At 43.9% G+C, this 21,847-nt stretch overlaps 2 protein-coding genes across 6 annotated transcripts in view; both read left to right on the plus strand.

Annotated features, from left to right (window-relative positions):
- PDE11A (phosphodiesterase 11A) overlaps positions 1 to 8,778 on the plus strand; it is a 131,080-nt gene extending 122,302 nt beyond the window's left edge. For 2 of the 5 annotated variants that reach the window (XM_069861038.1, XM_069861039.1), the window contains one exon: positions 6,138 to 8,778. In XM_069861038.1, coding sequence (XP_069717139.1) covers positions 6,138 to 6,299 — 162 coding nt within the window. In that variant the 3' untranslated portion in view covers positions 6,300 to 8,778. The remainder of the gene's footprint in view (positions 1 to 6,137) is intronic. The other 3 variants (XM_069861041.1, XM_069861042.1, XM_069861040.1) reach the window with 3 other exon arrangements.
- A 3,316-nt stretch (positions 8,779 to 12,094) lies between these two features.
- LOC138722637 (intraflagellar transport protein 70A-like) lies at positions 12,095 to 14,795 on the plus strand. The gene has a single exon (XM_069861049.1). The coding sequence runs from the start codon at positions 12,118 to 12,120 to the stop codon at positions 14,113 to 14,115; it is 1,998 nt and encodes a 665-aa protein (XP_069717150.1). The 5' UTR covers positions 12,095 to 12,117; the 3' UTR covers positions 14,116 to 14,795.
- Positions 14,796 to 21,847: the final 7,052 nt, after the last annotated feature.

Genomic DNA, 21,847 nt, shown 5'->3' on the forward strand with positions numbered 1-21,847 from the left:
TGAAACGCTTCAAGTGAGTGTTTAACACAACAGAATCACAGAAGCCTGCAGAATTCCCAGCTGAGGGAAAATTCAAAGAACTGAATAAGGATATGAGACTGATACGGTTTGAAGAGTTTTTCAAAATCCACTTAATAGCAAGGCAGAAGACATTGATCAGCTGCTTGGTTAAAATGTTGAAAGGAAAAGAGTTAGAAACATTCTCTCACATGCTTCAGATGTAGAATCAAAACTAAACAGCAGAGCAAAATAAGAATTTGTTTATGAAATAATAATTCTTCCTTTTCAGAGCAAACCCTTGGTTTCATGAAATTATTGTGAACAGATGAATCATTTGCAACTATAGCAACACATCAGTTGAGCTACTTCAGTAGTACTCTTTGACAGCATATCATACTTGAGACTGGTCGGAGAACATTTGGCTACTAGGAGCTCTGTACATACTTTCCTCTCTTACTTTATAATCATCCCTCTCTAGTACGCATATTTACTTACAAAGGAGTGCAGCATTATTCTTACTGGTGTACAACCACCAGAAAGAAACAAAACACTAATTCATAGCACAAGAGTTGAATGCTTGTGCATGTATTGGATCCCTTTCCAGTCACAATTAGTTTCCTTCCACAATGCAAATAATTTGTACAGAGAAGATAAAAGAAACTCCTGTTTTCTGTCAGGGAAGTTAGTAGTATATTAATTTAATCTAACTACATTTTTAGACTGTAGAAAAAAAAAGGCTGCCAGGAATGCCAAAGTAATACACTGATGCATTATGTACTTGATGATCTTAAGGTCTAGAAGGAATAAACAGGCACTCCTACAACTATGAGAAGATTGCAGTTTATTTATTTTGGTTTTTTCATGAACTCAGCCTCCTCCCAGACACAATAATTTTTTCAAGAACATGATGGTTAAATATGGTCCATAGGGCAGATAACTAATTCATATACGCACACAGTCAAAAGTTCATAGAAATCAGTCCCTATATCTTCTCTGTGTCGCTTTATCTTTTATATTCTACCTAGAGAAGGCAACATTTTACCAGTTTGGGGGAGGGGAGGGGTTAGTACCTGGGCATATATACAGAAACACTTTTGGATTTTCAAACAACTTCAACTAAATATTTGTATTATGAAGATCAAATCTGTGGATGACTGTAGTACAGGTTCCCTTTTATCTGAACTCATCTGAAGTTCAAGGACTTTCAGATAGATGGCTCACCTTTGGCCTGTGTATTCTCATGTGAAAGCTACTTCAGCAAAACTCAAGAGTACAATTCAGCTCTGCTGTAACTGGTCACAACTCTCTTGACTTCGGCAATGCTTCTTATGCTTACACCAGGTCTGAATTTATCCCTGTGGCTTCTCGGTCACTAGTCCTCCCTTCCAACTCAGAAACTGCCTACATAATAAAAGTGATTCATTAGAAACCACTGGGTTCCTAAGTAGAGTGAACACTGAGACCTATAACTTTTTGATATGTGCTCAGTCATAAAAATGAATTTATATGGTCTTAGTCCATCAACTCACTTTACAAATATTAGACCTGCGACCATACTTCGGTGAGCTGTAATTTTGTCAAAGCTCATAAATTAAGCAAGGTCAGAATTCATTAATATTTGGATGAGAATCCTGGGATGGGGGTGGGGGCAGGAGGAATAAAATATACTCTCTAGAGGCCATGCATTCTTTGTCGGTTCGGGTGTACCATGCTCCTCTTTAAAAGATTTTTTGTATTAGTCTTAGATAACACGAAAATGTTGTATTTGCTTTAGCAATAGTTTAGAATCTGGCCACATCTGCGCTGCAGCTTGGATGTTTCAGATAACATCCTTTCCCAGAGATGAAGGCGATGTAGCAGTCCACTCCCCCCATACCAACAAATGCTTACACTCCTGAATCACCCTCTTCCTGAAGTGGTTTGTAATTATTTCTACTATTTCTTCTTTCTCTAAGCATAATGTAGCAAAATATACCTAAGAAATAGACCTCTATACCCCATATAAAAAAAAAAAAAAACAACAAAAAACAACCAAACCAAAAGCACATGCTTCTCTCCCATAAATAGCTTCTTCCGAGTATCTGTGCTCTCCCCATTTTGAGCTCTTCCTTCAGGCAGCCCTGCCCCTTCCCAGGTGTGCCAAGATGTTGCTGAAGTGCCTTTAACCTTTTCTTTTACTGGAAGAGCTTCTATCTAAGAGGAGCTATATCCTGTGAAAGTATGCTGTGGGCAGAGCAGTACGTAATCACAAAAGGCACCTGAATTATTGAAGGTGGTAAGAAAAAGCCAGTGCTATGTAGTATCTTTCTGAAAAATAGCTTAGTCATACATCTGAGGTAATACATGGATGCAAGAGGGAACTGCAAACCTATCTAGCTTTTCGTAATGCCGGAGCACACAGCCACCAGCGTGATCACTCTTCCCGCACCCTTTATCACTCTGCAATTAAGAACAACTTTTATAGCAAAGGGGATAAAATGGGAAAGGTCACCAATCCTGTACCTACTGCTGTGTAGCAAGGCAGCTGCATTGCAGTGGAAGGACTGCAAGTGAGCATTAAGGTCCTGGGCGGAGAGATGCCCAAGGGCTCACAGCTGCCTTACTGCGCCAAGAGGGGACACACAAAAAGGGAGTTTCTGGAGCTATGATTTTATGTAGTGGTATCCCATGTCAGACAACTGTTGAAGACCTAGCCTCTTCCCACTGAAGCAAATAATAAATTGCGGGTTAAGAAGCTGGATACCAAATTAGGAAGATCACTAGCATAGCTGTCTGTATGAGTATCAAAAATACCAGCAAGTACATCAAGGGGTTTACATGCAATAAAAAGGAAAGTTAAAAGTGCAGCCAGGAGATAGAAAACCCTGACTAAGTAACGGCCAAATAAACTTAAATAGCTTTGGGAATAAATTGGTGGTTTAATCCGGATCAGGAACAGGTGCTATGAACGTAATTCAGTAAATGGTAGAGAGCCTGCCAGAAGGGAGAGAAATGTGTGGCTTTTGAGATAATTTCCCAGAAGCTTCATAAAAGAAAATTGATTACTGGAGTTTAATAATTAAAACAGGGCCAGACATATAGTAATCAAATGAGTTTTTAATTACATCTCAAGCAGAAATAAAATCCAATTTGTGTACTTTCTATCAGAAAAGTCCTACTGAAATGCTTTGGTAGCTGGAAAACATAAAATAAAAGCTCATGTCCATAGGAATTATAGTGGTTGGTTTAATTAAAAGAGTAGATCAGAATGAGAGATTCACAAAGTGAAAGGATACTAAATACAGAGGCAGTGGTTTAAACATCAAATCAATGTCTGAATAAAGACATTTTGTAGACTAAGTGCAAAATCTGCACTGCTGAGTATCTCTAATGTGTAACAAAATAAAGTTTCTTAAAATTACACTATATATTTTCTAAGTATTCTATAGAATTGATTGCTAGTGTTATGGTAAAACTAAATATTGAAGACATGGTTTATTCTTTCTTAAATATTGCTTTTAATTTATTTAATCAATCAAAGGTAATGTTATTAGTTAACCATTCTTGTTATTTTTCTGGTAACCTCCATTGCACCAGGGTTATTACACTCTGCAGTATGCACTTAGGTATATATTTCTAAGAAATATATGCACTTACTTTTGGGTTTAGAGTGTGTTTACAGCTTGTAAGATACAGTGATTATAGTAGAACTATGTGAGTGCTTCTTTAATCCGTTCCCAATCTACTTGGGCTTCTGGTCTCTCTTGTAGCTGCCACAAAGCTAATCGATCTAAGCACTCACAATCCTCCTGGTGCTGTAGGATGTGAGAGGGCTGTCTTTTAGCATTACAGTGTGGTGTATGCATAGGCCTAGAGGGACGGCACAGCAGTAGGTCACACCTGTACCTCTACATTTGCTCCCTGGCATGAGGATTGAAAACACCGTGTCTTGTGGTCAAGTCTTGGCAACAAAGCAGTACAGAAAGGACACAGACATAGCCTAGAGCTGTGCACCCATACTGAGACAGAGACCATTGTCCCTACAAGCTCCTTCTCCTCTACATTGCCTGTATCAGGCATAGATTGCTGATATAGCATTAAGGACAGAAACAGCCTATACTGCATTTTGTGCTTACAGATCCTGGGTCTGATGGGGTATGAGTGCAGAATGCCATCTCTGTGCTTGGAGATTTATGAAATACACTGCTTTTAATACACCAGGTTTTGGTGGGTTTTTTGGTTCTTTGTTTTTTTTTTCTTTTTTAATTTAAATTGTATATTGGAAAAATACTTCATGAAACCTTTTCAAGCTTAACTGCCAGTGGATGGATACTGGATTTGCATAGAAAGGATCTAATAAGTTGCTGTCAAGAGTTGAATATCTAATGTGCTACCTCCAGAGGCAGAGTTGGCAGTGGTAATGCAGAAGCTAATGACAGCAGCAGCAGTGAGCTTTTTTTGGTATTTATTACCAGCTCTCTATTTTGGACTCCACCAAACCAGATTTGGAGAATACACAGTGGCCTGAAATAAAGAGCTAAAAATGGGGAGCTCCAAGACATGTGATGAAAATGTTATAAATCCACATCAAATCAATCAAATGAATGACCATCACCAGCTAGCAGTCCTATACGTGGCAGAGACCACAGTAAACTCTGCCTCTTACTCCAGGCCTAAGGTTGCAAAATTAACTGTCCAATCTGTGCTATATTCTACAGAAATAACTTCAAGCAGATTTGCTTCAAGATTCACACAAATCAGCTACTTACTCATGGCATGGTTTTTCAGAAGTGCTGAGCATTCATATCTCCTATTGAAGTCAACTGAAATTGCAAGTTTTCAGCACATCTTAAAATCAGACCATTAACCCTTAATTATCGTATAATAGCTCAATTAAAAATCTACCAAGACTTACTTCAGTAGCAAAGCAAGCTCCCATGGCTTGCAGAATAGCTATAAAAAAATCCAGTTCTTTAGTGGTGTCTGGGCTCTGGGGACCATTTAAAGTGGTTCCTGTTAATCCTGCTGTTTAAAGCAAATAAAGAAAATGGTCAGCTCTGAAGTTACCTGCTCCCCCTTTTCCTTCTTCCCTTCCCTTCCCTTATAATTTTCTGCATTTTTAGAACTACTTTTGCTGTCTTCTCTGTCATTGTTTTGGGGTTTTTTTATCTTGCACCAACCCTTTATTTCAAATGATAGATATGTAGTTTCTGCACTATCACAAAAAGCATGATGACCAACTCTCAGCAAAACCCACTTCTTGCTAATCAAGAGTTGTGAAAGAATAGTACTTCTTTGTCCTGAAAGGGCATAGTACATGACCACTTGGGCAGTAACTGGTTAACCTTCTTCACATCTGAGTGCTGCTATTAATGAGATTCTGTCTCTCTTTAGTGTAGGGACAAAACGAAGTGAAGCACTTGTGATCTTTGCACGTAGGCATTTGATATAAAAGGAGAAGGTAAAATAAACTTCTAGCAAAGGTGTGCAGGGATTATATAATTTTGGGGCTTATTCAAAGGCAGCTGAAACCAGATAAAAGATTCTTACTGGCTTCTGTGAGCTTTGGGCTGGGCAGGTAGAAAAGTGGTGATTTCAGTGGACTCTAAAAAGAAAACTCTTATTTTTTTCTTTATTTTTGAGCACACAGAAATGGCACGGGGTGCCAGTTTTAGAAAGCACAGTACTGTTGTGGCTTACTTATCCTATATGATTATTTCCTAGCACTAGGAAGAATCTGAAGGTTATTTCAGCATTGTCCAACTTGTCTTGCAACCAGTGAACCTCTTGCTCAGGGGTGCCAGGAACCAGATAGCCTCAGGCACTTGGGTGAGGCCTCAAAAGGACTTTCTTTAATGAATACAAGAAAGCAAAATTAGTTGAGCGGCAACCCTGCCTCTAAGTGGGTTTTTTGACATTTTTGTTGGTTTACTTAAAGCCTCAGGTAAACCAATAAGATAAGAGATCTCAATGGGAACAATAAGCTTTACCTAAATGGGAATTTATAGCTGGAGGCAAAGGGAGTGGGGGCATGGTGCAGATTAAGCTCTTTTTATCTTGTTACTCCCTGGACTGTCCATCAAAGGAGTGGAAATATTGTCAATATTTTTTTCTCTCATCCTCTTTTTTTTTTTTTTTTTAAATTTATCTTCTTCCAGTGTTTAGTGAAGCTGAATGTGAAACTGAAGCCTATGCTGGACTCCGTGGCTGTAAATAGAGGTAAATGGGAGGAGCTGCACCAAAAAAGACTTCCTTCTCAGGCAGCATCCTCATCCTTCTTATCCGCTAGCTTTACCACATCTCTCAAAGACATAAATTAAGCCTGCAAATGTCAGTGCTGCTTTACGATAAGAGCTGTCCAAAAGATTTTCCAAAGCTTAGGCTCACCATTTTATTAAGAAATGTTTTCACAGACATGGTTAATTGACTGGATATTATCTTGATAGCAGAATAGTTTTCTTTTACTGGGAAGCTTAGTGGGACTGAAAAGAAGACCTGCGGTGAGATTGCGCTGGTATCTGGAGCGACGCGGAAGACTTAGCACAAGAAGCATTCATTCAGCTCCACTACATTTCAACTGCTGCTGTAAAAATCTGGAAAGCTGACAACAGACTGAAATATAAGAACTTACAGCTTAATAAAATTAATAATACAGAGCAGAACTGGGATGCAGGCTAGTCAGTACATATGTAAGGAGCTGCAGGAAAACAGAATAGTATGTAATTACATTGTTGTTTTGCATCTCTTCAGTACATGTAATGAATCAATTATGCCTGCTTTTGTGATGTTCTTCCCTCACTTTTCCCTCCTCTTTTATGCCAGAATGTTCTGAAAAGCCTGCTTTGTATTCTAAAGACGTATTTTTTTACAACAAAGCTTCTTAGTGATTGATCAGGGCCTTTAGAATTGCCTACCTTTGCTACATTTAAAACCAAACTTTATTATCTTTAAAAACACCAACCTGTCCCTGCTTCCCTGAGAAATTGATATTAACAGTGCAGTAAATTTCTCAGCAAGAGCAAGTTTGCATAAAGACAAAATATTGCATGGTAATTTTATGGTTTTGGAGTTTTTCTCTTTCTTTAAAAAAAAATGCACCTTTAACACATTCAATTTTTTTAAATTATAGTGTCCTCTAGGGAAAAGATCAGTGGACTTTAATGAAAATAGAGTACAAATAAAAAAGGAAATCTGTTGCCTTGTGCTTCAGGTTTATATTACATTGAAAAGTAGACCACAGATAAGTCTTCCTAGTATAATTTCCATTTTGAAATGGTGGAGAGGAAGAATCTCATCATACTGGACTGACTAACTCTTAGTTCTCTTGCAGTTCTTTCAGTACAATTTGAGACACTTTTGTTACACCTAGCACTGCACTAGTCGAGGCTCACACGTAGACATCTGTGGTAGAAGTGTTCATAAAAATCTAATCAAACCTGATGGGTCACAAACCCAAACATGTCTAGTTCTGTGTGATGAGGCTACGGTTACTGAAAGGTGGTCTCTTTCTATTAGTGCAAAGATCACTAGTGTAGCAAAACTGTGATCTATGATTTGAAGATGCCTTCTCTGCTGCATGACCGGACACCAGAGGAGTCAGTTGCAGTGCTTATGAGTTCCCATCCACAAGGGAAAAAAGCCTTTGCACGCCATGAAAAATGGGATTCTAAATATAGGATTGTCTGGCAGCAGAAATTAAAGCTGAATTCAGCTTAGTTTTACACCTGTGCCACACTCCATTTACTTCAGTGGAATTACCTTGAACTGGCACCATCTTAATGGAAATCAGAACCTGGCCCAGCTGACCAGATGCTATAAAGAGCTTTCCTCCTGTCTAAGGAAAGGGAGTCCTTAGCACCTTTGAAAAGCTGACTACATCTGTCTGACAATCAAACAGAAACAACAAATCTGCTGATCACTTCTTCAAAAAAAAATACAACAATACAGAACCCGTCTGTGCTACTAATCCTCTGTAGAATAGCTGGAAATCTGATTCGCTTTGCAAGCCAATCTGTTAGTGTGCAACTGAACCACATAACTTTCTCCAGCAGAAAGAAGTAGGGAAGGAACAGAAATGCAGGCTGCACAGCAGTGAATACATGTATTGAACAGAAATGTTTCTGCTATTATTTTACCACTTCTTTCTTCCCTGAATAGGGACAGATGCAGGATAGTAAGCAGCAAGCCATACAAAACACTAGCAACATGTACTTGATGGGAGAAGCAGATACTAGGAACTGACACAGTCCTGTTGGTGGGTATACGTAGCTTTCCTGAATTTTGATTTTGCATATTGCTAAGTATAACATAATTTATAGCGCATACCCGGTAGCTCCCCCCAAGGTTGAGTCTCCCCTCATTTCCTTGCCTTTTTATTGGCTTCAGTGCACTGTTGCCCATGGCAACACCCACCAGCAGGGATGGAGATTCAGCACCACTGCAACCTGACACACAGCTGAAGCTCTAACAATGTCAACCATCAATCAAGTGACTCCTTGTAATTGCCTCCATCTATTTCTCCTGTCTTTTGGTATCTTTGCTATTGTGGGTCAAAATTCAGAAACTGCTGACTAATGTTATGGTTCTGTTCCTCCATCACAAGGAAGAAAATGAGAGAGCATGGCGTGATCTTTATCAAATTGTTCTCAGGCAAAATGAAGCAGCCCTACTGAAACCAGGGGGGCACGGTTGCGCATCTCAGAACAGCATTTGGTCTCTGCAAGTGATATAGCTCCAGCTTAAAAGAACAAAACAAAACAAAATGAAACAACAAGAAAAAAAAGAAAAGACCAAACAAAAACAGACTTGCATTTTTGAGAGAAAAAAAGATTCTTTGTGGAAACATGCAGTACAGTAAAGAAATGTATTCCAAATTTCTCATCTTTTAAGATGAGAAAACACTTTATAACTAGTGCTTACAAGGTTGATAGACAGAAATTGTATCCACTTTTCATTATTTTTTATAGGGAAACATTGTCCCAGTAATTCAGTCAGTTTTGCCAAACTCTTCTGAGATGTGTACAGGAGAGATGATTTAGACTTTCCTGCTTCGCTTCTGGGAGATGTACATAGAAGGCAGGCTTTGGTGGAAGAGCTTACAGGGAGTTCGTCTGTTCATCCTCCTGGATTAAAGTCCTCCTCTGCAACACAACACTGTGAACCCGCCAGAAAACCAAACATTATTCAAGTCGAGGAGCACCTGAGGTAGAGGCTCTCCTGTAGCCAAACAGAAGGGTTTCCCACCTCCCAAGAAAGCCGTTCAAGAGGTGTCTTTGGCCATAGTTTGATTAGTGAAATCAGACAGTTTCCCCTCAAAGTGCTCCATCATTTTGTCTTTCTCCCAGCTTAGGACCAACAGGCAAAACAGAACAACTTTATAATGTGATCAAGATGGAGACATCTGCTTCTGTTAAGATGCATTTTTGCTCCTGCTCCAAAGCAGAATCGCGCTTAGTGGATGAGGCAGCAGTAGCTCACAGGTATTTAAACTGGATGCCTCATGTGGCAATTGGACATGGAACTCCCCATGTGGCTCTGTCACAGCCAGCTCCTTTGCTCTGCAGGGCTAGGGTGTACCCTACTGAAAACAGCCATAGAGTAGCTGAGTATGTTTCATTTTAGCTCAGGTATTCCTTCAAGACAGCGTCCTTGGTACAGCAGCCACATTTTCCTGGATTAGTGACCTTGCTAATTGCTCCTTCTTAGAGCACACTGCAGTCTCATAATGTGCCTGTAGTTATCAACAAAGCCAGTACAAGTACTCACAAACTATTTTTGAAAACTGCAACCAGCAGTGCCTAACGTCTTTTGTAATATTTAGACAAATTATTCCTAGTAGAAAAATAGGAGTGGTTCAGTCTACGGGCCAAATATTTATTTTCCCTTGTAAAATTAAAACAACTTCAGTTACTGACAGATCATTAATGCATTCAGTGAAATTTTAGAGATTTGTTTCAAGGTTATGTAAAACTTATTAATCGACACTTCCAATACTTAGACTGTTCTGGGCAAGAAAATGTAGAGCAAGACTTTTTTTATTATTATTATTATTATTGTTGGCTTTGTCCAAGAAACAGAGGATTTTAAGAGTAAAAGTACGTGAATTGTTTCTAACAAAACCATCAAATGGGAGATATAAATCAGCTGAGAGACTCCAGAGGCATCTATCACTTTAATGTACTAGTATTGGAATACATGCTGTATAGTGCTTATTACCTTCTCTTTCTTGGATTACAATATATTTAATTATCAATTTATAAGCATGTTGGCCACTGCATCTTAGAGTTGTGTGGGGAATATCACTATAAGTTTTGAATGTTTGGCTATGGGAAACAACTGACATGCACAGAAATACTGTGTGTGTATTCTGATGGAAATGAATACGATACAATTTCAAAAAATGTGTAACTTAAGACTTCTGCATCCTTTTTCCTTTTGCATTTTAAGACCCATTACCCTCATGTTTTGCTCTACTAGATCAAACAAGGTTGATGCAGCTTTTAAAAGCATGTGTTTGAAATGAACAACTTGGGTTTATTAGTCTCTCTTAAAAAAAATAAATCATTTTAATGGTTTGTTGTAATTATTATTTTTATTTGAAAATACCTCGTGGGGATGAACCAGGTCTGTATTGGGAAAAATTTCTTCACCATAAGGGTTCTCAGGCACTGGAACAGGCTGCCCAGCAAAGTGATTGAGTCACCATCCCTGGAGGTATTTAAAAGACTGTTTGATGGTTTAGTAATGGACAGGTACAGTTGGACTTGATCTCAAAGGTCTTTCCCAACCAAATGATTCTGTGAGCTATTGGCTACTGGATCACACAAATAGAGGAGCGGTGAGAACAGATGTAATTGAGCAGCTCAGAGACAGTGTTTGAAAGATGACCTTGTGGTACTCACACCTGGGAGCAAACCTGAGATCTCTGGATACATTTGGGGTTAGACTGGAACAAGAAGAAACCAAATCTGGCTGGTGACTCCAGCAGGGGTGCTTACACCACAGACACTGCACTGATGATACAGGTGGTGGTACCGCATGTACCACTGTTCAGTAGAAATGAACAACTTTTACTGAAACTGAGGAGGTGGGAAGGTTTGCTTCAAAGAACTATTGCGTTGTTGAAATAGTTTCAGAAAATCTGGGATTTCCTCTACTTTTTTAAAGCTGCAGGAAAGCTGGCAGACTGTGCCAAGGTACAAATCCTTCCTTCTGATACAAAAAGTAGTTACTATTACAAAAAGTGGAATATTTTGATTTAAGCTACAGTTAAGTTCATGGAAGCAACTCTATCGTTTTCAAGTTAGACAGAATGCCCCTCTGATAGTATGGGGGGGGTGTGTGTGTGTGTCACAGCATTTTTTTTCAAACCGTGCTGTTCCAGACACTGTTGGGTCTTGTGTTCAGTGTGATCTGTGCTGAACAGATTGTCTTCTATAATCACCTCCGTCTGCAGCCTCTCTCTTTTTCAAATGCAGAGTCAGAGAGCTGGAGCCAGCTCCAAGTTAGCAAGACTGTTGTTAAATTCATAACAGCATCAAAATCAGTCCTTGGAAAGCGTCTGGGAAAATTTACACACGAGTAAGTGGGGAATCTATCCTGTCCCTAGCTCTTGTCTCGCTGCACGCGATCGGTGGCGATGGCTCCCTCGTGTCACGGAGGCCCGATGAAAGCTGCTTGCTTTGTAGAGCTTCACAACGAGTCTTGGAGAGTTTTATTTGCCGGCATTTTGGTGTCTCTTTCGTGACAAACTGCGGATCGTGACGGGTCGTAGAGAGGCCACGCCGTGCCGGGAAGGCCCACAACAACGGCCTGCGCCCGGGCCTGCCTAGAGCACAGCCGGGAGCCCCTGCCCCGGGCACGGGCTCCCACTCACACGGCGGGGGCGGAGCAGTCTGTACAGCGCAGCCGCCACGCCCCGGGACAGGGGGCCAAGGGCTCCCCCCCACCCCGAGACTACAACCCCCAACGTGCCCCGCGGCCCCATCACATCCGGTAGGGAAGGGAAGAGGTCTTGGAACTACAGCTCCCAGCGTACCCCGCGGCCACGCAGCTCCTAGGTTCGGCGGTGCGGTGGAAACCTCTGCGGAACTACAATTCCCAGCGTGCCCCGCGACCGCCGCTTCCGGGCCGGGGGCGATGGAGACGGCGGCTGGCGACGGGCGGTTCACGGCCGCGGTGTACGGGCTGATCGGCGGCGGGCGCTACGCCGAGGCGGTGTCGCTGCTGAGCCGCGAGCTGCAGAAGAGCTGCCGCTCCCGGGGCGGGCTGTCCCTGCTGGGCTACTGCCACTACCAGCTGCAGGACTTCGCGGCGGCGGCCGAGTGCTACGAGCAGCTGCTGGCGCTGCCGCAGGCCCCGGACGCGTACCGGCTGTACCAGGCGCAGGCGCTCTACAAGGCCGGGCTCTACAACGAGGCCCTGCGGGCCGCCAGCCCCCTGCTCGACCTCCCCGCCTACCAGGGCCGTGCCGTGCACCTCCAGGCTGCCATCCGCTACGCCCAGGGCGACCTCCTGGCCGCCAAGAGCCTGGTGGAGGAGGCGCTGGCCGCCCCCGCCGACGGCGGCCCCGCGGCAGCCAGGGACCCCTCGGAGCGGGCCGAGGCCGAGATCAACCTGGGCTGCCTGCTGTACCGGCAGGGGCGGCACGAAGAGGCCAGCGCCAAGTTTTCCAGCGCCATGCAGGTGTTGGGGTACTGCCCCGAGCTCTCCTACAACATGGCGCTGTGCTGCTACGCGGCCAAGCAGTACGCCCCTGCCCTCAAGCACATCTCCGATATTGTTGAGCGCGGCATCCACCAGCACCCAGAGCTCGGTGTGGGTGTGACCACTGAGGGCGTCGATCTCCGCAGCGTAGGCAACACTCTGCTCCTGCACCGCACGGCCCTGGTTGAGGCCTTCAACCTCAAGGCGGCCATTGAGTACCAGCTGCGCAACCTGAAAGCGGCCCAGGAGGCGCTCACTGATATGCCGCCCAGGGCTGAAGAGGAGTTGGATCCAGTCACGCTGCACAACCAGGCGCTAATGAACATGGACAGCCAGCCCACTGAAGGGTTTGAGAAGCTGCAGTTTCTTTTGCTGCAGAACCCCTGTCCGCCAGAGACTTTCGGAAACTTGCTGCTCCTCTATTGCAAGTATCAGTACTACGACCTGGCAGCTGATGTGCTGGCAGAGAATGCCCATCTGACCTACAAACTGCTTACACCTTACCTGTACAACTTCTTGGATGCTATTATTACTTGTCAAACTGCCCCTGAGGAGGCTTTCCACAAACTGGACGATTTAGCAGGGACGCTGGCTGAGCAGCTGAGAAAACTCATGAAGCAGCTACAGGAAGCTAGGCAAAACTGGGATGACGAAGGTGTGAAAAAGGCAGCTAGTGAGTATGATGAGACTCTAGATAAATATGTACCCGTCCTGATGGCCCAGGCAAAGATCTATTGGGACATGAAGAACTACACAATGGTAGAAAAGATTTTCCGCAAATCGGTGGAGTTCTGTAACGAACACGAAGTGTGGAAGCTGAATGTGGCTCATGTGCTCTTCATGCAGGAGAACAAGTTTAAAGAGGCTATTAGCTTCTATGAGCCAATAGTTAAAAAGCACTATGACAACATTCTCCATGTCAGCGCCATTGTGCTAGCAAACCTCTGTGTGTCCTACGTCCTGATGAGCCAGAATGAAGATGCAGAGGAACTGATGAGGAAGATCGAGAAGGAAGAAGAGCAGTTGTCCTATGATAATCCCGATAAAAATATCTACCATCTTTGCATTGTCAATCTAGTCATTGGTACCCTCTACTGCGTGAAGGGAAACTACGAATTTGGTATTTCAAGGGTCATAAAAAGCCTGGAGCCATATAACAAAAAACTGAGCACTGATACATGGTATTACGCCAAGCGGTGTTTCCTGTCCTTGCTGGAGAACATGTCCAAGCACATGATCGTGCTATGTGACAGTGTTATTCAAGAGTGCATTCAGTTTCTGAAGCAATGTGAACTGTATGGAAGAAACATCCCAGCTGTCATTGAGCAGCCTCTTGAAGAGAAAAAGATGGACAGTGGGAAAAACACAGTTACCTATGAAGCCAGGCTTTTGAGGGCACTGATGTATAGGATCATTGGGTGGACTGCGTAAAGCATGTTCCCACACAGCAGGAACGAGAACTTTCTGTCTGTTCTTTCTGTACACTTAGGAGCTGATGCTCGCCCTTGCAGTCAATAGTGGTATGGGTCTTTCCTGACTGCTTACCTTTAAAGATTTTTCTCCTGTATTTTAGCAACATTCAGTGGAAAATACCACATGCACCAAATAACTAGAGGCATTCACAGTAATCTGTCACGCTAAACGTGCTTTAAGATATGTTGACCAAGTACTTCACTGCAGAAATTGAATTATAGTTTTCACCTATAAATTTTATCATTCTGAAATTTCAACCAAGTTTCTTTTCACTGGATGACAGTTGAAAATAATCTGTTATCCATCTCTTCTAGCACATAAATTGAAGAAACAGAATTTAATTCCTCATTTGTGACTGCATGTGAGTTGTTTCTTCTGCGTTTTCCAAGGTATTTGTAACATGCTACACAGGATGTTGATTCAAACACAAAAAAATAGCTTTGTAATAAAAAAACAGTCCTAGAAACATTGCCTTTTGCTAACTTGGTAATAATACGCAAGTATTCTGGTAAGTAGTGTACCCAACAGAGGGACCACAAACATATTCCAAGAAGGATATGTTAGGATAGCAGCTCAGTTTAGATGTACCCTTGCAGTGAAGCTTGTTCTGACTGGATGTAACTGGCCTCAGAGGCACTGCCCAGTGCTGCCCATCAGCTCTGGAGACAGCAGAGCAGCAGCTGTTGTCAGGCAGACCTGTTTGGTAGCAGGTGGTTACTTAGTAACGCAGTCCTCCCTTTGCAGCCCGGCCTGCCCCTTTAATCCAAACATGATTCTCTGTATGTCCCAGTCTGTGGTAAGAGACCTTCTGAATGTGAAATAATATTTTCCATATTTGTCAAAAAGTATGTAACTTCCCCTTCATGCCAGGCTTACGACTTCTACCCTTAAATGGAAGAAATCCTCTCCTCAGTTTCCTCCTTGTGTTACTGTTCCTGCACCTCGTAACACCTCTCTGAAACCCTGTGTATTTGCTTAATGCATCTTCATCACACTGGCGTCAGACACAGTATTTTCTCAGTACCTTTCCCATACTTTTTCAACCGTATTACATGTTCCACAGCAAAGTGAGACTGGTTTTATGCAGTCTCATTCTGTGCCCCACAGCTACTCTCTTTATTCTGCCCTCTGACACAATGCTTGACGTGTAGGGTTTTTTTATAAGGATCAAAGATCCACAGCTTTTACTAATTTGCTTACCTTTGATACTCACTCCCTGAAGAACTGACACAGGATAAACATTTTCTAAGTTGTTTCTAAGTTGAAAGAGGACAGCATTTTTGAAAGTAGTTCTGTTATAAAGCAATGGAATACTTAATCCTTCCAGGGAGGTAGTGTATGCAGGGACTGAACGCACCTGCAACCATTTCAACACAATCACAGCCAACTCTTCTCTCCCAGCAGGTAAGCAACCTGTCAGGGCTAAGCATACCTGCTGTAGCTAAAGGAAATGGCTGTGGGTTCGGTAGTGTTACAGTTCAACCCCAGCTTCCTATAAAAGTAAAGTAAAATTGCATTTAACAATCAAGAATGGGAAAATGTTCTAGAAAGGCTGGAGAGCAGGCAGGAGATGCGGCCAGGTGTTCTAGAGCAGCCTCTGTAGCTCATTACTTTTCCATAAAGCCCTCAATTATAGCAATATTAAATATTCCCCACAACTGCTTTCCCACTCAGAGGAGACCTGTGGTTTCAAATCTTGTTCTCCTACATGAAGCACAACAGCAGGCTGTAAAGTTTGTTTCTAATATACAGTGGAAATGTATTATACATTATGTGGCATAAACAGCATGACATTTAAAAAAAGTTTTTAAAAGTCACGCCACATAATGATGTCTGAAGTGCAGTAATGGGCAATGACTTCAGAAACATCCGCCCTTTATTTAATATTCATTCTGCATATTATGTAAAAGTCAGTGGACATTTAAAAAGAAAATTCACTTTGCAGATTTGTGCCTGAGTGAATGTTGAATGCCCTCTAATGGAGAGCAATTTAGAGACCTTTCCATGGCTGATGTTCACATGGTCTAGTTATTTCCATACAACTAGTGGGTGACTCATTAGGGCGCTGCAGCCCAGATTAGCTGCACTAAGCATTTCATCTCTTCCTTGCTTTGCACAGCCACCCAGGGGTCCACTGCGAATAACCAGAGATACCGGGGTCAGCCAATCTTGCCAGCCTCCAGGGAACACAGGGTACAGGGCTCTCAGCCACAGGGTGGGAAGGGTGAACAGCCAGGCTCCTCATGGAAAAAAATCCCCATAAAAGAACATGGGATTTGTGCAAGATGTGGCTGTTCTGGAAGATAGAGCTAGAGGGCAGTCATCATGCCTGGAATTTGCTTTCTGCTGTTGCATGTTAAAAAACCACTGGAGTACCCTAGGGAAAATGTCAATAGCAGTATTTTCATTCTTCTTCCGTTTTCCTTCTCTGTTTTTCTCTGCTTTTCCTCTCAGACTACACTGCTAACCTAGATAACCCAAGGTTTCTGAGCAGGCTGGGTGATGCTGAGCACCATGACCCCAATGTGGAGAAGCCTCTCCTGCTGAAAGGAAAGGGGGAAGAGGCAGAGCACAGATGCAAGGGGAGGAGACCCGGGACAAGTTCTGCTGCATCAATGGATGCTTCTGCATGGTGTCTCCTCACTGTCCCAGCAGTATTTTCCACACTGTGCACCACAGTCTCTTCCTCAGCAGCAGCCACCCAGCCTTCCCAAGGCCACAGGCCCTGGGGTCATGCAGCTGTCATCTTTTGCAGCATAAGTGTGCTGCTTCCTCCAGTGGCAAGCACACATTTATAGCATCTCCAGCTGCAAAGTACTTTGGTCATGAAAAATATATAAATGTTACAACCAGTTTTATAACCATCTTTATACCGCATTTAATGTTACTACTATGTGACTTACACACAAAATACATTTTTAAAGGAAAGCACATACATTTTTATATGGAGGAAAGGGTGGACACTGAATAATGGTTTATGCTCCTTAGAAATATAGTAAAATCCACCTAAATTAATGCCCTAGGCCAGTACAGATCTTTTGTCCACATCCAAAATATTGCTGCTTGCATTTGAAAGAATGCAGACAGAAAGCACTACTGAGAAACAGCTGACCATATTCCCTGGGAGGTGCACAGGGCCAACAGCTGCAGGTAAGCATGGATTCTTAAGCAAGAGCCTCTGGGATTTTTGATGGGAAAAATGGGAAAGAAGCCTTCTGCCTTCTGTCACTGCATCAGTAGCTGAGAGCTGAGCAGTAAAGATGCCTCGCCTCCCACACACGCCATTACAGTACCAAGGTGAGTCTCCAGGATTTTATTTACTTCATTCCTCACCTTGAATCCCCTTGGTGTTCAAATCTCTGTAGTTAATCATGTATCTGTTGACACCACCAGCAGTGCAGAGGTAGTAGATGCCAGGGACACTTGTGATCAGCTCCACAGTCAGAGCTGGTCAAAAAAATTCAGTAATCAAGGAGTGGCTGACTTCATGGTAAGACAGATATAAAAGATGAGGCGAGAGTCTTCTCGTTCAGTTCTGGGAAGAGCATGACTGTAGTCTTCCTTGGGAAAGTTTGGGGTGTTTCTACTGGGTAAGCAGGCCCCATTAGAAGATGGACAAGGAAAGGAATATTATTTCTCTAAAAATCATGAAGTTACATACAAGAATAAAAGCTGATTTGGGCGGCCTATTCCACAAAATCTTACTTACAACTTCCTATTTTAGATACCTGAGTTTAAAACTTCCACACATCCACTTTGGCTTTAGCCTCTAGCAAATGCAGCAGAGTGTGGCCCTGACCGATGGTTTGCAGATTTGGGGCATCGATGTGACAACATGGCTGTGTGAGCTGAAAGATAAGCACCAAAAGATCTATCTTCTCTTCTCACTTAGGCTTTTCTTCCTTTATTTCCCCTTGACTGTTCAGCAAACACAACCTTCGCTAAATTTTGTGCCTCTGCTAAATTCTGCTATCTTCTTAAGGAATTAATGCCTGGGACAACACATATCTTCTTCACATCATAAAGAAAGAAGATAAACATGTGAACACCAACTGCTTTACCAAGAACTAGTCCACGAAACAAAAACATCTTTTAGAGCAAAGAGATGGAGAATATAGTAAGACACCAACTTCTTCCACAAGCATAGCAAGGGGAATCTCTAGGTTTTCCTTGAATATCCACCACCTTTCAACAGCAGCCTCCAGTCAGGAGGCTTCAGCCAGGTACAGCCCATGCCTGCTGAAGCTCTGATGCACTGAGATGGGGCACGCAGTGCCTGTGCTTGTGCGGTGTGCACCTTTGTCAGTGCCCACATGAAGTGCTGCATCAACTTGCACAAGTCGCAGGCTGGCCTTTCTCAGAAGGCGCGCTTGGCTTTTTGCTGATGTGGGGACATGGACAAGGAAAGCCCGTGGCAGCAGAAATGAACATGGCTGGTGTCTGAGTGGGTAGCAGGGAGGATTTACCTGGATGTGGAAATGGTGAAAAGTGAGTTAGTGTTAAAAAAGTGTTAATTGTTTGAGAATAGACCTGAAGAGAAGGACTCAGGGGTGCTGGTGGATGAGAAGGTCAACTTGAGCTGGCAATATGTACTTGCAGCCTGGAAAGCCAACCATATCCTGGGCTGCATCAAAAGAAGTGTGACAGCAGACTGAGGGAGGTTATTCTGCCCCTCTATTCCTGAGACCTCACCCCGAGTACTATGTTCAATGCTGGAGTACTCAGCACAGGAAGGACATGGACCTGTTAGAGCAAGTTCAGAGGAGAGCCACGAAGATGATCAGAGGGCTGGAGCACCTCCCATACAAGGACAAGGTGAGAGAGATGGGGTTGTTCAGCCTAGAGAAGAGAAAGCTCAGAGGAGACCTCACAACAGCCTTCCAGTACTTAAAGGGGGCCTAGAGGAAAGCTGGGGAAGGGATTTTTATCAGGGAGTTCAGGAATAGGACAAAGGGCAATGGTTTTAAGCTGAAAGAGGAGAGATTTATATTAGATATTAAGAAGAAATTTTTAACTGTGAGGGTGATGAGGTACAGGAACAAGTTGGCCAGAGAAATTGTAGATGCCCCATCCCTGGAGATGTTCAAGACCAGGTTGGATGAGGCTTTGAGCAACCTGATCTAGTGGAAAATATCCCTGCCCGTGGCAGGGGAGTTGGAACTAGATGATCTGTAACCATTCTATGGTTCTATGAAATCCTGCCAGCTTCAATCAATTTGTTGCTAATCAGTAAAATAAGGACATCCAAGTGTGCACACAGTGTGGGAGACACTGCAGAGAACTAGAGAGATGTAACAAACAGCTGTTCTACAGTCTTCTGCACCTCATTTGGACAGTGTGATCTACTTGTGACTTCCAAAGAAACACTTTCCAAATAAAGTAAAAGAGGTTTTCAGTACCGAAAAACTTTTAGGCTTTACTTTTGGCAAAATACCTCTTTGTTTGGCTGACACTTTCCCATTAAGTAGAAAAATGGAGACATTTGGATTCATTTTCTAAAGAACCTTTGATTAGCGTCATTTTCTTAGGCCTTGCCTGAATTTAAACTAATAAAGCCCAGTCATACAGCAGAGCTTGCCAAAACCAACAGCTTCAGTCCAGAATGTTACTATTTTTGGGGTTCTTCCCCTAAATTCAGTATAGTTTATAGCCCAAACTGAAAGCCAGGGAAGCCAATAAAAAAGTTCTCATTGACTTCAATGAGCTTTAAATTGGCACCTTGGAAAATATCAATTTTCTGCTATTTCAAGCCATCTAAGAGCAGCTTCATGAAAGTACTGAACTGCTGCAAGCTCAGTCAAATTCAGTGACAAAAACCTTGTTGCCATCCACTTAAAATGCTGCTTAGAAAACAACTAACCCCATGTTTGCCATGGTGCTACCGCTGCAGAAAACATCGCTGTTGGCCCGCGTGGATCCAGTCGGACACAGCCTCCACTGAGGGCGAAATTCAGTACCCTATCCTAAAGCTTGCTGTTAGGAGGGAATCTGCAGCTTGCAGTGAAAGCGCTTCCAGAGGGGAGTCTAATGAGGGCAAACATTTGATGGTAGCAGCTTCCCTGCGGGAGATACTCTCTTTGCCAAAATCGCATTATTAGGCGAAAGTAAGTTACAATTCAGTACCCTATCCTAAAGCTTGCTGTTAGGAGGGAATCTGCAGCTTGCAGTGAAAGCGCTTCCAGAGGGGAGTCTAATGAGGGCAAACATTTGATGGTAGCAGCTCTGAGCGTAGGGCTGGGGCCTCCCACCCATGTCGCGTGTGATTGTCCACCCGGCTCAGCATCAGCCCTGGGAGACACCCACATCCTGACAGCCGCCCCACCTGATGCTGCTTGGGGAGGGAGATCGAGAATACAAGTGCCTGATTTTTCCTCTGGAACGAGGGAATCATCACTCAGCATCACAAACTTTTAAACCATCATCTGGGGTGAATTTACACACTGGCTCCGAACTGCTGGAGCTTCTCTGCAATGCTGTTTGCCTCTGCTGCACAGTCACCCCCTTCTCTGAATTCCTCGCTGCTCACCTTCTCCTTCCCCAGCACTTTGCCTCTAGGACCCTTGCCATCCTGTGTCACAAGCACGGAACAGGTTGACTAACAGCTTTTTATGAGTCAGTTTTATTTTACAGCCCTCTTTCCCATGGGAGAGGGCAGGAGGAGTTGGCTAACGCTCAGGTCCTGTTGGGTTGTACTGTTTCCTAACAGCCATCTCCCAAACTAAAATTAACACAGCTCGGGTTTGTCTCTGGTGCCTCACAGAGCTCTTTGTGTCCCCCTCCACTGATTCACGGCCCCTCAAACAGCCTGCGAGAAGAAACGCGAGAGCTCTGACACGGCGTATCAGATTTTCCTGCTCTGTCAATAGTATTTATCGCTGCAGCTCCCATGCGGAGCGGGAGGGTCCGCTTCTCCATCAGAGCCGAGGGGCGGGGGGTTCAGAGCGCACATAAATCCTTCGCTCTTCCCCTGCAGAACAGGTCAACGCGCATTTTTAAAACAAAAAAAACCCCAACCCCCCCCCCCCAAAAAAAAAAGCCGCATCGTCCGATGAGCGCTCCTTCAGCCACATGGCTAGCCCAGGGACAGCCTCGGCGCTGCCCGTGGGTGCGGGGCGGGTGCGGGGCAGCTCCCTGAGGCAGCTCCGTGAGGCGAACCCGCCTGATTTATCGGCGCCGCAGCGTGCTCTGCCGGGCGGCGCGCGCCTTTGTCTCTCCTGCAGGGCGGCGCCGGGAGGCTGCCGTGCCCCGGCCGGCCGGCAGGGGGCGCTGCGGCGCCAGGTTTTGCGGGGAGCTGCATCCCCGGGATATGCATCACTGCATCACAGAATCACCAGGTTGGAAAAGACCCACCGGATCATCGAGTCCAACCATTCCTATCAAATACTAAACCCATCCCCACCGGGGAGCTGCATCCCCGGGATATACATCCATCCCCTCTGGGAAGCTGCATCCTTCCCCTCTGGGAAGCTGCATCCATCCCCCCCGGGGAGCTGCATCCCCGGGATATGCATCCATCCCCTCTGGGAAGCTGCTGCATCCTTCCATCCTTCCCCACTGGGAAGCTGCATCCATCCCCACCGGGGAGCTGCATCCCCGGGAGCTGCATCCATCCCCGCCAGGGAGCTGCATCCATCCCCACCGGGGCAGCCTGGCTGATGGGAATGAGACCTTACAAATGCCGACAGTTAAT

This window comes from Phaenicophaeus curvirostris, chromosome 7, assembly GCF_032191515.1.
Source record: "Phaenicophaeus curvirostris isolate KB17595 chromosome 7, BPBGC_Pcur_1.0, whole genome shotgun sequence".
Lineage (NCBI taxonomy): Eukaryota > Metazoa > Chordata > Aves > Cuculiformes > Cuculidae > Phaenicophaeus > Phaenicophaeus curvirostris.

Coding starts and splice junctions, on each gene's coding strand:
- LOC138722637 (XM_069861049.1), top strand. CDS start 12,118: ATGGAGACGGCGGCTGGCGACGGGCGGTTCACGGCCGCGGTGTACGGG.